This window comes from Spermophilus citellus (genome assembly GCF_964194105.1).
Source record: "Spermophilus citellus genome assembly, chromosome: 11".
Taxonomy (NCBI): Eukaryota; Metazoa; Chordata; class Mammalia; order Rodentia; family Sciuridae; genus Spermophilus; species Spermophilus citellus.
Genome location: NC_138192.1, coordinates 136,308,512 through 136,323,042, shown reverse-complemented (window position 1 = coordinate 136,323,042; position 14,531 = coordinate 136,308,512). Strand labels below are relative to the sequence as shown.

General features: G+C 49.6%; 1 protein-coding gene across 5 annotated transcripts; it reads left to right on the top strand.

The window, feature by feature from the left end:
• Positions 1-5,022: 5,022 nt before the first annotated feature.
• DTYMK (deoxythymidylate kinase) lies at positions 5,023-12,693 on the top strand. Of its 5 annotated transcripts, none has more exons than XM_081261038.1 (5): positions 5,023-5,204; positions 6,696-6,804; positions 8,188-8,278; positions 9,366-9,491; positions 10,246-10,583. In XM_081261038.1, exons 1-5 carry the CDS (start codon positions 5,075-5,077, stop codon positions 10,432-10,434), a joined length of 645 nt encoding a protein of 214 aa, XP_081117164.1. In that variant the 5' UTR covers positions 5,023-5,074; the 3' UTR covers positions 10,435-10,583. The 5 variants fall into 5 exon arrangements, with proteins under 5 accessions (XP_081117164.1, XP_081117167.1, XP_081117163.1 ...); XM_081261041.1 differs by lacking the exon at positions 10,246-10,583 and adding an exon at positions 11,237-12,693 and having other exon boundaries at positions 5,024-5,204; XM_081261037.1 differs by having other exon boundaries at positions 5,024-5,204; positions 9,294-9,491; positions 10,246-10,574.
• The last annotated feature ends 1,838 nt before the right edge of the window (positions 12,694-14,531 follow it).

Here is a 14,531-nt window from a genome sequence, read left to right as displayed (position 1 = left end):
TGTTAGCTAATATTCATGTGAACTTGAGCAACAATTCATGTAGGCTTTGTAAAATGATGTTTAAAAAAAAAGCAGCAAAGATCAGCTTCAGAACTATAGTATTTGAGATTTATGAGCCCCGCCTTACTTGAGATAAGGCTCTATGTCCCATCTCACTGCATGTGAAAATGACTATAAAAAAAGGTAGGCCAGATTTTAGTGCATTTAAAGTTGTGCCCAAAAGTTGGTTTTTGTCACGATTGCCAGGATATCAAACAGGGGATGTACTCTGCCAAAATTCTAGGTAGCTATTACATAGACTAAATATGTTTTTACCCTAGTTAGTCTTGTTTTGTAGTTTGCTTTTAGATGGACTAAGGATTGCCTGTTAATATTTTAAAGAGGTACTGCTTTAAGAACTCACAACCTGGGTTAATTTAAGATAATGTGTTGCAAGGAGTTATCACTTACAGGATAGAGAGATAGGTACTAAAGCCAAGTACTCTTAATATAAGGCTGTTAACTTATTTGCTAATGTTTAAGATTAAGTTTTAAAATTAAAAATTTGGCTCTTGCCCTCTGAGTCAGTCTGAATCAGGGAATAGGGGACTTCTTCAAAGGGCTCTGCAACTCTAGGCCACATAACCTCCCGATCAGGGAGATTAATGAGACCAGTGGAGGACAGGAAGCCAGTCAGTGCATTTGCTGTGAAGAGGAGGGTCATCAGAAAAGGGAGACATCCCTGATGCTTCCGAAGGAAGCCACATGGTCAAGCAAGGCCTGAACCCATCCTAGCGCAAATGGCACTAGCAGAACTGAGAAGCTGCTGTGAAGTTCCCGAGGACTCCCAGGGTAATTCAGATGACTGTTAACAATAGGTAGAAACAAAAGTCAGTTTGACTTACTTCATCTTAAACACTTAGCAAAGACAGTCTAAGCCAAAACAGAGCTATTCCTGGACATTTTAATAATAATGATAGTTAAATGAAACTTCCATAAATAAGTAAACTGGAGGCTACAAAAGAGATTCTCAGACAGGAATGCCTGATAACTATCAAAAGAAACTGCCAGAGTAGTTTTTAGCTCAAGGCCCACAGATATTCCTAACTTACACAGGTAGGCTTGGTGTTTGCTAGTATGAGTATCCAGCCCTAGGTAACAGAATTAAAGATTTCTATTAGACACAGGTCATACTAGTAAAAGGATTTTGCAGGATCAGATGGCATTAGATTATTAGACTATAGCTTAAGAAAAAAAGGACATCTGTAACCCTAAATGTTAGTTGTTGTGTTGACATCCCTGACATTTCTGACAATGTGACAAATATCCTTAAAGATTTACATGCTCAGATGGAAGCCATGTCCTCAACAATTTTGTCGTGAAAACAATATCTTAGCTCCTAGTTCTTGGTACTGCCTGAGGGAAAACATTGTTAATCTTTGTCTTGGTCATTATACTCATTGGCATATTCCTGTGCTGTGACATTTATTACTGCATCAATATGGTTCCAGTACTAATGAGTTCTTGTTTCTCTTATAGACCACCTATCATTTGAATGGCCCTCCAGCCTATTGCTTCTCAATTGGACTTTTATCATGGACCACTCGATAGACCCGATATTTTTAAGGGGGACTCCAAACTGCTTGCCCCACGCCGTCCCTTTTCAGCCTGAAGAAGCCAGAAAGATTTTCTTCGTCCCCCTTCCTCACAGCAGTAAGGAGTTCCCAAATTAGGGGAGTTATAGGAGGTCTTTGTGTGGTTTTAAAAGAACAATGTTGCTTCTATGCAGACCATACAGGGGTGGTCCGCGAAACCATGAAAAAGGTTACTGAAAGGTTGGCAAAAAGGCAGAAAGAATTTGAAGCACAACAAGGAGGGTTTGAACGATGGTTTAATAAGTCCCCATGGCTGACTACTTTGCTATCCACCCTGGTGGGTCCTTTAGTTATTCTACTGTTAATCTTGACACTTGGACCCTACATACTTAACCGACTAGTGCAGTTCATGAAAGAAAGGCTTTCTATAATTCAAACTATGGTTCTCACTCAACAATATCAGCTACTCCAACAGCAGACAGGGTCACCCACAAACTTAGTCCAAGAATCTGAACAGGCAGGACAATGGATATAGGATTATATCCATGAAACAGAAAAAGGGGGGAATGAAAGACCCCAGCCCCATAACCTAAGGCTTGATTATGAAAAGTAGAAAGTATGTAGTAAACAGGTGAGCTCACCACATGACCTGTTAGAAAGGGCACCCTGACCACATCACAGGACATGCTTGAGCAAACTGGGATCATAAGCGGGAACAGGGAGGAAACACAATGTAAACCTGTGAGATTAATGAGTTTTTCGGGAAACTATAGTGAAAAATAAGTTTATCATAGTGAAAAACAAGTTTATCATAGTGAAAAACAAGTTTACCCTTTAAGTGACGTGTATGCTGGATTCAAAAATACCTGTTATTGTGCTAGGTGGAAAACAACTCCTTTTTCCCTATAAAAGATCTGTACCCCAAAGCCCGGTGTGCCAGTTCACCAAAGCTTCGGCTGAGGTTTTGCTGTGCACCCGCAGGCGCCTGTGTATTAATAAACTTGCCTCTTGCTTTTGCAGCCAGTGTGACGCTAGTTCTTTTGGACGGGGGATTTGAGGGTCCGGGGGTCTTTCACCTGAAATATCCAGTCTTGCCACAGAAAGAAAAATAAAATAGCCAGTTCTAAAAGCAGCCCTCTTTCTGCTGGATCATGCTGAATTACTGGATGGGTGGGGGAAGAAACAGAACTTAAAATGGGTAAAGAAAGAAATGTTTAAAATCTCCCTTTTTTGTCCTGAAATTTTAGTCTCTCTGGAAAAGTAGGATTTTCTAGTATGGATACGAGAAGTTGTAGCTTTTATTTCTAGGTGTAGCTTCCTTGGTCTGCTGATTGTGTTGTTTTGACTTGCTTTGGAAAAGCATTCTTGCTAAAAGCTGTACAAAACTTTTTTTTTTTTTTTTTGTACCTAGTATTACTTTCTAGAGTTTAGCTTTGTGCCATGCAGCATTTGAAGACTCAAATTTAAAAAATTGTTAACCTGTTGCTGACTTCGTGTTAATTCCTGTTTCAACAACTGTTTCCTGAAGAATTCAGGATACAACTTCTTGTGTATGACAGCTTTCCTCACACACCATTTTTGTGGATGTGTATATATCTGACTTGGGGAAACTACAAAAAAGCCCACAAAATATAGCTTTTAAGTTTGTCTAAAACAGACCTGCCTGTTAAACATTTTGTGTTCTTAACCAACTGAAGAGGCCAGTGACATTTTTTATTTTATATTGTCTGTTTTCCATAGTATATTCCTGTTGATTTGTTTGCGCCCTTTATTAAGGCCAATCCCATTTTCTAAAATTTTTTTCAATAAAAGGAAAGAAGATGTGAAAGAAAAAATGCTCAACATTCCTAGCAATTAGAAAAATACCAATCAAAACTACTCTAAGATTCCATCTCACTCCAGTCAGAATGGCAATTATCAGAATATAATTAACAATAAATGTTGGTGAGGATGTGGGGAAAAGGTACACTCATACATTGCTGGTGGATCTGCAAATTGGTACCACCACTCTGGAAATCAGTATGGAGATTTCTCAGAAAGCTTGGAATGGAACCACCATTTGACTCAGCTACCCCACTCCTTATTTTATACCCAAAGGACTTAAAATCAGCATTTTAAGTCCTTTGGGTATAAAATACTACAGTGACCCAGCCACATCAATGTTTATAGCAGCTTAACTCACAATAGCTAAACTATGGAACCAAGTTAGATGTCCTTCAACAGATGAATGGATAAAGAAACTGTGGTACATATACACACTGGAATATTATTCAGCCTTTAAGAAGAATCAAATACGGCATTTGCCAGTAAATGGATGAAACTGGAGACTATCATGCTAAGCAAATAAGCCAATCCCCCAAAACCAAAGGCCCAGGGTTTTCTCTGATATACGGATGCTAATTCACAATAAGGGGTGGGGGGCTAGGGAAGAATAGAGTTACTTTGGATTAGGAGTGAAGGGAGGGGAGGGACACTGGGTAGGAAGGATAGTAGAATGGAGTGGACATTATTACCCTATGTGCACATGTAACTACGCGACCAGTGTGATTCTACATCTTGTACAACCAGAAGAATAAGAAGTTATACTCCACATATGTATGATGCAAAGTGCATTCTACTGTCAGGTAGAACTAATCAGAACAAGAAAAATTTTAAGTGGGAAAAAAAGGAAAGAGCTCACTAGAGAACAGCCTCAAGCTTCTCACATTTCTGACTGCCTCCCAAGAAAAATGCCCTCGAAGTTTTGTAGGAGTTGCCAAGATCTAGCCCAAGCTACGGAGAAGCTTCTGCGACTTCGCGGCCCCTACTGGGCAGTTTGCAGAGTGATGTCCTGCCGACCGCCGGCAGACGGGCTCCAGAGGTCTAGCTCTGGTCGGGCAGCCAGAAACCTGAGGTCCTGGAGACCGCGGGCAGCCGGTCATGACAAAATGTCCCTAAACATCACCAAATGAGGCCTAGCTGCGGCCGGGCAGCCAGGAACCTGAGGTGCTGCCGACCACCGGGCGCAGGACATCTGAAACCAGCCAGGAGCTCCACTGAGAGTCGGCGCCGCCACATACCCGGGCAGGCGACAGCCCTCAGCACCCGGCCGGTCCGCCCGGAGGGTCAGGGGCGAACCCCAGCCGCTCTTTCCCCAGGCGTCGCAGGCCCGTGCTCTGGGGGAGCAGGGAAGCTTTATTAACCCGCCGTGTTTCTGGAACTGCCGAGAGGCCAGCCCGGATCGGGCCGGCCGGAACAGCAGGACTTCCAGAACCCCGCGCGGCCGCGCGCGCAGGCGCACTGCCGCCGCCCAGCGAGCGCCGAGGCGCCCGGCACGCGCAGGCCCAGCCACCCTGGCCAGCGCCTGCGTCCTGCCCGCGCCGACCGAGGCCCGGAAGAGGCGGTGCCGCCCGAGGCGCACGCGCCAGCCCGCCCCTCCCCGGTCCCAGCCAATCCCGGCGGGCGCCGCGGATGCGGGCGCGGGGGTGGGCGGGAGCTCCGCAGAGCGCGCGCTGGACGACATGGCGGGACGTCGTGGGGCGCTGATTGTGCTGGAGGGTGTGGACCGCGCGGGCAAGAGCACGCAGGGCCGCAAGCTGGTGGCTGCGCTGTGCGCCGCGGGCCACCGCGCTGAGCTGCTGCGCTTCCCCGGTGCGCGCGGGCCGGCGAGGCGGGTGGGCGACTGCGCGGAGCTGCTGCGCGGGGTGGGGTGGGTTGGGGGGGAGCTGCCGCGCTTCCCCTTCCCGCTGCGAGCCGGTCGCTGCTGCATCCCCCGCGAACTTCCCCAGCCTCACTGTCTTGCAGGAGCCACCCCATTGTTAACGTAGACCGAACACGCTGGTGTCCTTCCACAGTGTCAGGACTTACTGAATGACAGTAAATTCAAAGGCTGCACCATTTTCATCAGCTGCTATGCACTGGGTCCTCGGGTCGCACGGTGGTCGTAGGACAGGCAATCACAAGTTCTTTATTCCAACCTTAATTCCTAACGCTACAACACTCAACTCGCAACTCACAATTTATATAAAAATATATAAATAAAATACAGAAAGCTAAATTCAAGATGAAGGAGACCACAGGGGTTCAGGAGGCTGAGCCGACCAAAGTCAGAGAGCAGGTACCACAGCAAAGAGTCACTATATGTGGTCGGATAAGCTCAGGAACAAGAACTTGTTCAGGGTGCGGAGCTGGAAGGCCCAGAACTGACACTAGGCCAGGGTCCAGTTGGAGTAGGGAGGTGGTCAGAAATCGCAGGTTCATTACCTGTTGCCCTCTGTTGAGATGATCTGAGGTCTGGTGGGTTGTGTGCGGCAACCAGTCTTGGGGTGCTCCTCCTCTTGTGCATTTCATGTGAGAGGATTACTTTGTATTTTAGATGCTTTCAAGGGCTTGTTTTTGTTTTATGGGGTGGATAAACCCATGCCTCCAAGTGCTTCTGATCAGTAAGTTCACAGGTGGTCGTTTTTATTAGCACAACTTCTTTGCCAGTTTGTGCTTTATGGTGGTGCTGGGCAGATGGTGGCTGTTCACTTGTGCTAACAAGGTGTGGAGTCACCTACTCTGGCACCAGTGCTCATGATAGAGCAGCTTGTGGCACACAGCTGCTTTACAAGGTGGAGTGACTCAGGGCTAGGCACAGTCTGCTCTTCACTCTCACTTTTGGGTTTTGTCTTTGTTTTTAATTTTTTAGGTATGCGGGATGGAACCCAAGACGCTGCATGTTAAGCACCCTCTACCACTGAGCAACACCCCCAGCCCCACATTGTTAGTAAAGGAAAGCATTGACTCTGGAAAGGTTTATGGAAATATAACCACCAGTATTCCATCAAGAGATAGCATATAAAACGGTTAGGAAATGGGTGGGGGGGTCCAGTCTTCAAGCCAGCTAGTCCTCAGACCTCACTTCTGTGATGTCACAACCTTTCTTCTTCCTGAATTACTTTCTTCAAGGCCTCTGCATATTACTGTTTTTCTCAGGGAAACTCCTGGGCTTCCTGGGACAATCTGAACCTGTCCAGAGATTTAGTAAAGTAAAACTGAGTAATTAGACTTGAGTCCAGGATGAGAAATTTAACATAAACTATATTCTAAATTAAATGGACTAACCTCACAAATATTTGTGTTTTTTTCTTTTTGTTCTAGAAAGATCAACTGAAATTGGCAAACTTCTGAGTTCCTACTTGGAAAAGAAAAGTGAACTGGAGGACCACTCGGTGCACCTGCTCTTCTCTGCAAATCGCTGGGAGCACGTGTGAGTGGTGCGCCCTGCGGCCGCCTGGCTCTGCTCCTCAGAGCACACAGTTCTCGCCCAGAGTGGCCCTGCACACCCTGCCTGGGTGTCATCTTCATGTGTGAGGATCTTCCCTCAGCAGTCCTGTGAGCAGAGGTGGCACAGTTCCCCAAGGACATCCCTGCGTTGCCTTCTCCTAACAAACCCCCCATAGATTTAATTTTTTTTGGCGGGGGGGAGAAAGAGAGAGAATTTTAATATTTATTTTTTTTAGTTTTCGGCGGACACAACATCTTTGTTTGTATGTGGTGCTGAGGATCGAACCTGGGCCGCACGCATAGATTTAATTTTTAAGAAATTTTCTTGTAGGTATAGATGGGCAGCATACCTATATTTTGTTTATTTTTTTATGTGGTGCTGAAGATGGAACCCAGCGCCTCACATGTGCTAGGCAAGCACTCTGCCACTGAGCTACAGCCCCAGCCCTAGACTTAATTTTTTAGAAGATAGTGTTAGATACACAGAAAAACTGATCAAATAGTAGAGTTCCTACATACCCCCTCCCCAGTTTCCCCTGTGATGTATCTGTCATGTTACGGTGTTTCATCCATGAGGGTTGGTGGCAGTGTTGGTGTGTGTCAACCAGTGTTCACAGTTTGTGTTCACGTGAACCGTATGCCACCTCCCTGAGTGCACCTCATCACTGTAGGCAGGCACAGACTCCCTCGAGGGTGTGGTCCCCACGTTCCTCTTACCTCTGTGGCAGATTAATTCAGTGTTAATTTATTGGGGCACACTCTTTGAGACGTTTCTACTTACATGTATGTGTAGACAACATACACATGCAGTGTGCTTTTTAAACACTAATGTGGTTGTGCAACTTGCTCTCAGGCTGCCACAGACCCTGCACACGGGGGAGAGTTGTGCTCTGGGCACAGGTCTGTGTGCATCTCACTAGTCTCCTGGCTTCAGCTGGGCTTCTTACTAATGCCAGGCCTCTTGACTCCATGTCCTTCTGAGATCTTGAGACTTGGGCATGATGGTGGACCTGTGTCTGTTTGGTTGAGAGCACCCTGTCCTCGTAGTCCCAGCCTGTGGGCAGGAGTGTGGATGGGTCCCTGCTGGCAGCATTCAACTGTTCAGCCATTCTTTGCTCTCTCTGCCCAGTTTCTCTTGGGCAGACGGTGAGTGTGCCTGCCCTTGCTGCCTGGGTCGGCATTCATGGCTGTGTGCAGGTTTTGCTGGGAGTGCCCTTGTGGCACCAGCTCTCCGTCTCTCTGTGTCTGTGCTGTGCCGTGGCCAGTACCTGTGGGTTTTCTGAGCTGCATAATCAGGATGATTTGAACATGACCACTCAGGCCTGGGGACCAGTTCCAGGGCTCAGGAGCACCCTCTGTGTTTTAGGCCATCCATGAAGGAGAAGCTGAGCCAGGGTGTCACCCTCGTTGTGGACAGATATGCGTTTTCTGGTGTGGCCTTCACAAGTGCTAAGAAGGTGAGTGCTGCTTGGCCTCAGGACGCCAGGCGTGTGGATGGGAGCTGCCCTGGCTCAAGGCACCATGTGCTAGCACACCTGAAAGCACTCGTTGGAGTTTGTGATTCTTCCTGCTCTGGTGAGTCATTTGGTTGTTATTGATAGGAGGAACACACTCGTGTGGCTGCAGCTTCTTTTCAAGGCGTCACCACGTGTTTTACTTGGTGATCCGTTTTGTGGTATTCTCAGGGTGGTCCACTGTGTTTTCATCCAGTGCCTTGCTTTCCCACCAGAGCTTGCAGCATGTCTCCTGAGCTTATGGTCAGGGCTATTGCCACGCACCTGTGACTGGAGACGGTGCTGCTCCCTTTCCTGCTCCTCATTGAGGAGTTTTAGTGCCACCAATACCACCACCCTGGTCTCAGGGACCTTTGCTCTCGGCTACATCAGACACTGTTAGTTCCTTTGTGTTTCAGTATACATCTAAAAAATGACTTTTAAGGAAGAGAATCTCATCTGGGAAAAAAGAAAAAATGTTGGATCCAACCCCAATGCGGGTCCACATGGGAGGGACCACTTACATTTTTTTGATGTCTAGGTTCCCAAATCCCTTCCTTGCATTAGCAGTTTCAGGGTTTTTATTTTGGAGACGGGAGTATGGCTTAGTGATAGAGTGCCCCCCTGTGTTCCATCCATAGTACCACCAAAAAAGAAAGAAAGAATTCTTATCTTTTGGTATCTTACTAAATGGTAGCTCTTGGGGTTTTTTTTTTGTTTGTTTGTTTTGGTAACAGGGATGAAACCCAGGGTTGCTTTACCACTGAGCCACATCCCCAGCCCTTTTAGCCCTTTTATTTTGAGACAGGGCCTCACTAAGTTGCTGAGGCTAGCTTTGAACTTGTGATCCTCCTTCCTCGGGCTCCAGGGCTGCTGAGATTAAGGTGTGTGTACCACCATGCCCGGCTCATTTTCCCCCCTTTTAATGACTTTTGAAGCAAAACATTCTTTTTCTGATGGATGGGTTCTTTGTTGGCAGAACTTCTCCCTGGATTGGTGCAAACAGCCAGACGTCGGCCTTCCCCAGCCTGATCTGATCCTGTTCCTTCAGCTGGGGCTGGCGGATGCTGCCACGCGGGGAGAGTTTGGTTGTGAGCGCTACGAGGACAGAGCTTTCCAGGAACGGGCACTGCAGAGCTTCCAGCAGCTCATGGGAGACTCGACTCTGAACTGGAAGGTGTGTCTAGGATTGCAGAGGGCATGGCTGCTGTAGTTTCCGTCTGTTTCCCACCCGTGGAAACCCGCAGCTGTGCAGGCTGCTGGGTGCCAGCAGGATGTTTTGTTTAGTGGTATGCTCAGGAGTGAACCCAGGGTTTCAAGCTGGCCAGGCAGCTCTACCACTGAGCTTCATGCTCATCCCTGATCCCCATGAGTTGTGGGATAGAGGCCTGGTGCCTCATCTGGTGGGCCAGTTGAGTCTGAGGAGTCGTCCTAGGAGGCAGTGGGCCTGCGGCTCTGCAGGCCCCCGTGGGCATGTGCCCAGCCCGCTCCACATGGGCGTGCCTGTAGCACCAGAAGTCCTACATGTTCTTCACACTACTTCTGCTCTGCCATCCCAGGAGCAGCACCTGGGTTTCTTGTCTTTGCATTCAGGAATCATGGTCAAGGTGGAGCACAACAGTCCCAGTACTCAGCCTGTCTCACTCCTTGTGCTCACGGAATGCATTTGCTGACCCATGGTCACACTGGCCTTCCTGCACACATGTGATCCAGGGCCACTGGGGCTCTGCTCAGCCATCTCCCCGTGCTCAGGACGGTGTCGTGCCTTGGCTTCTCCCCAGTCCTGCTCCTCCAGCCCTCGCACCTGCTGCACCCACCTTCCCTGCCAGGATGCGCCTCTGCCCTCCCAGCAGCCCCTGCTCCACTGTGCACTCCCACCCTGACCCCAGTTCCACTTCTCCTGGACACTTGCCACGGAGTGTGTTTGGCAGGCAGCCAGGGAGGTCTGTAGGTCAGCACCACCTGTGCGGCCAGCTCCTCCAGAGCAGGGCCTGGGGCTCAGCCTAGCAGCCGTGAGGGTGAGTTGCTCGGCCGGCTTCACTTGTAGACAGTGCTGCTGGCCTGGCTTTGTGCTTGCGAGTGCGGCTCACCTCTGGGTCTTACTGAGCAGAGCATCCTGAGTTCTGTAGTCTGCCTTGCTTTTTAGAATAGGTGCCGGTTCCTCTAACCTCATCCTAGAGGGGCTGGGGGGTGCCACCTGAGAAACTATCCTCCATCCTGCACAACCATGTTCATGAAAGCCTTAGGTTCTGTGAGCTGTGTACACTTTTGGTATTTTTTTTTTTTTCCCTTTTTAACAATCTATTTATTTATTTATTTATTTTTATTGTTGCACTTTTGGTATTTTCAAGAATTTGTTGCCAAGGGTCTCTGTCAGCCCTAACAGATGTGAGGCCCCCACCAGCCCCTCAGCAGAAGAGCAGACTGATGGGAGATTTTGGCACTTCTCTCTGTCTCTTGCCTTCTTTCTGGTGGAGATGAGTTTCTCTGGGCTGGCCCTTGGTCCTGTGCAGGTGCCCCTTGGCAGTGCTGGGATAGTGCAGGAAGCAGATGCACCTTTTCTTCAGAACACCCATGTTCTGAGCAGCGTCCTGGGGCCTGAGGAGTTGCCCTCGAGCAAGACTGCCTCCAGGTCCTAGCTTAGGAACTGCAGGAGGCGCCCGCAGGCTCTGCTGTGAGCTTGCCTACTGATACAGGCTCCAGTGGGCACTCCCCGCGTCCATGCACACTTCATGTGGACAGCACAGGCCTGCCTAAGAGCAGAGTGGATGCCAGTGAGGCTAGGGTTCAGAGGGAAGTGGGGTGAAGGGTCCCAGGGGTCCCCACACTGTGCTGGGGATTTAATTTGGCCCACCAGTCACCACGTGCACCTGGAGCAGAGTGAGGTGGTGATGGTCTTCTCTTCTGCATCCTGTGGAACAGGTAGTCGACGCTTCCAGGAGCATCGAGGCTGTGCACGAGGAGATCCGTGTGCTCTCTGAGGACGCCATCCGCAATGCTGCACAAAGGCCACTGGGGGTGCTGTGGAAGTGACCCAGCCCGCCCTGGGGTCCTGGGGTTCCTGCTCCTGGTGCGCCTCAGCTCATGGGGAATTTAGGGCTGGGGTATGCCGGGGACCCCGTCACCATGGACCTTGGAGGTGTGGGTACCAAGTGGGGTGGCAGAAAGTCCTCCTCTGCCCACCCCCATGTCCTGAGTGTGGGTATGCTGCCTGTGTGGCACAGGGCTTGGAGCTCAGGGGAGCTCTCCCCACAGAGCTACACCCCCAGCCTTTCTTGAGCTAAATTGTCTAGACTAACTTCCAACTTGTTACATCCCCAGTCCTTTTTTATTTTGAGAAGGTCTAAGTTGCTTAGGACCTTGCTTAGTTGCTGAGGCTGGCCTCGCACTTGCAATCCTGCTGCCTCAGCCTCCCAAGTAGCTGAGATTATAGGTGTGCTCCACCACAGCCAGCTTATTAAACTTTGTTTTTATTACCAGGGATTAAACCCAGGGGCACTTTACCACTGTTACATCCCATCCTTTTTTTTTTTTTGAGACAGTCTAAGTTACTTAGGACCTCATTTAGTTGCCAAGGCTGGCCTCACACTTGTAATCCTCTTGCCATAGCCTCCTGAGTAGCTGGAATTACAGGTGTGCTCCAGCAGTGATGGCTTCATATTAAACTTTTTGTTACCAGGGATTAAACATGGAGTCACTTTACCACTGTTACATTCTCGGTCCTTTTTGAGATGTTCTAAGTTACTTAGGGCCTTGCTTAGTTGTTGAGGTTGGCCTCACACTTGCAACCCTGCCTCAGCTCCTGAGTAGCTGAAATTACAGATGGGCTCCATCACAGTTGGCTTATGACACTTTTTTTTGGTTGCCAGGGATTGAACCCAGGGGTGCTTTACCACTGAGTTACATCTCTAGTCCTTTTTAATTTTTGGTGGTGGTGGTGGGTATTGAACCCAGGGGCACTTAGCCACCGAGTCCATCCCACATGCCCAGCCATTTTGATTTAGAGACATGGTCTCACTGAGTTGCTTAGGGCCTCACTAGGTTGCTGAGGCTATCTTTGAAGTTGTGATCCTCCCACCTGTTCTGAGCTGCTGGGATCACAGGTGTGTACCACTATGCCCAGTTTTATTTTGTATTTTGAAACAGGGTGTTATTAAGTTGCTTAGGGCCTTGCTTAGCTGTTGAGGATGGCTTTGAACTCACTATCCTCCTGCCTCAGCCTCCCAGATAGCTGAGATTATAGGAGTGCCCCCACTACGCCCTTTGTATTAAACTTTAATAACTCTGAGCAGTTATCATTGAGATCATTGGAAATGATAAGTGGTTGCAGTTTTTCTGAATTCCTTACAAGCTCCAATAAAAATCACCCTACAATTGTGTCCACAGGGCTCTTCTGTTCTCAGATGCCCACTGTGGCTGGCTGAGTGGGACCCGTCTGAATGGAGAAGGGCCCTGCTGCTAGAGGGAGTCCCCGCATCCTAGCCCACTGGGCACTATCATCCAAGTGGCACAGGCCCTGCACCCCATACACATTGATGTTTCCCCTTGCTGCTGTTCTTAGAGCCTTAGAGCTTTTCATTCTCAGGCCTCCTTTTACCCTATTTGGGGAAGGGGGGTGTTCAGGGATTATTTTATACATCCCTATCCCTTTTTGTCAGGGCCTTGCTAAATTGCCAAGGCTGGCCTCAGACTTGCCATCCTCCTGAGAAGCTGGGATTATAGGTGTGCTCCACCATGCTTGGCTCATTCAATCCCTTTTTAAACAATTCCAAAGGAGAATGGTTTGTGGAAACTTCCTGGTAGAATCTGCCCTCCACAGAGAAATTTCTGGGTTTTCTCTGTCCCTACCACAGAGCCCGCCCCCCCCCCCCCCGCCGTTAAACAGACAGGATACTGAGGGCTATGCAGGTGGGATTAGGTGGAGGACCTTATGTGAGCCACTGTCTAGGACCATTGCAGCATCTTTACTGTGGGGGGGGGGGGGGCAGCACACAGCTGAGGATGCTGGTGCCTCTGGAAACACACTGTCCCCTGGAGAGGTCTGCACAGCATGCAGGACTTCTGCCCTCCAGGCCCAAGAGCTGCTCCAGGGCTGGGTATGCAGGCCTGGCCACAGAAGCCTCTGTGTGTGTCCTGAGTGGTGTGACTGTCCTCAGGTCATAGCACCAGGGCCAGCAACAGCTCCCTTCCCGTCTGGGTGCTGGGCACTAACATGGAGGGTGGGTGGCTGTCACTCGGGACACTGATGGGAGCCTGAAGCCACCCGATACCTGATACCTCGGGTGCTTTTACAACTTCCCCTCCTAATCTTTAAGATCACATGTCACCCAGCACCAGGACAGACATCTCGGCTCCTCGCTGGGCCAGGCGGGAAGCAAGGCAGGCTCCACTGGCCCAGCCTGGGGAAGTCTACAACCTGTGACCTGAGCTACAACTGGAGGAGAAATCAACAGACACACAAACTTTGTTTTCTACTGAAACTTATTATTTGCCATTAAGAATTGCAAACTATGCTACTCAGGATGCTTCTCTTCAGTGATGGTCTCCCTGCTGGGGGCCTTCCGCCCACCCACCCTGGGAACCCACAAGTAGCAGGAGCTGCAGAGACCTTCCTGGGCCACCACAGCACGGAGCCCCAGAGGGACGGAAGGGGTCCCAGCCTTCCCTCCTGCCCTGGCCCCAGCTGTCTTGGAAGGAGAATAGGGAGGGTGGAAAGAGAAGGGACAGTAAGAGGAAATAAATTATGTCGTCATACCTGGGGGGCTGAGGTATCCCCCACTGCCTGGGTGGGCTGCTGGGAGCTGCCTAGAGTCGCCACAACGGGGTCAGTCCTGCCCACCAGGCCAGCTCCAGGATTTAGGGATGGCTCCTTCAGGGGCTAGCCCCCGCTTCCCATCTCTGGCATCAGATGCATCAGGTCTGGAGGTCAGGACCAGAACTGGGAATGGACCAGTGTCCCAGCTGAGGGCCGGGAGCCAGGGTGAGGGCAGGCACTGGAGGAGTGCTGAGGAGCCTGCTGCTCTGCTCATCCCTTTCCCACGGTCCACACACCACCACAACCAAAGTGCCTTCACCCTTCCAGCCCAAACCAGGCAGAACCTCAGTGACCTAGGAGGGGAGGGCAGCTCTGCACGGTTTCCTCCCCATCCAGGAAGTAGGGTGACAAGCAAGCAGCAGGCAGAACATCACCACCCAAGGGAGGCACGGCTGGGCCCCG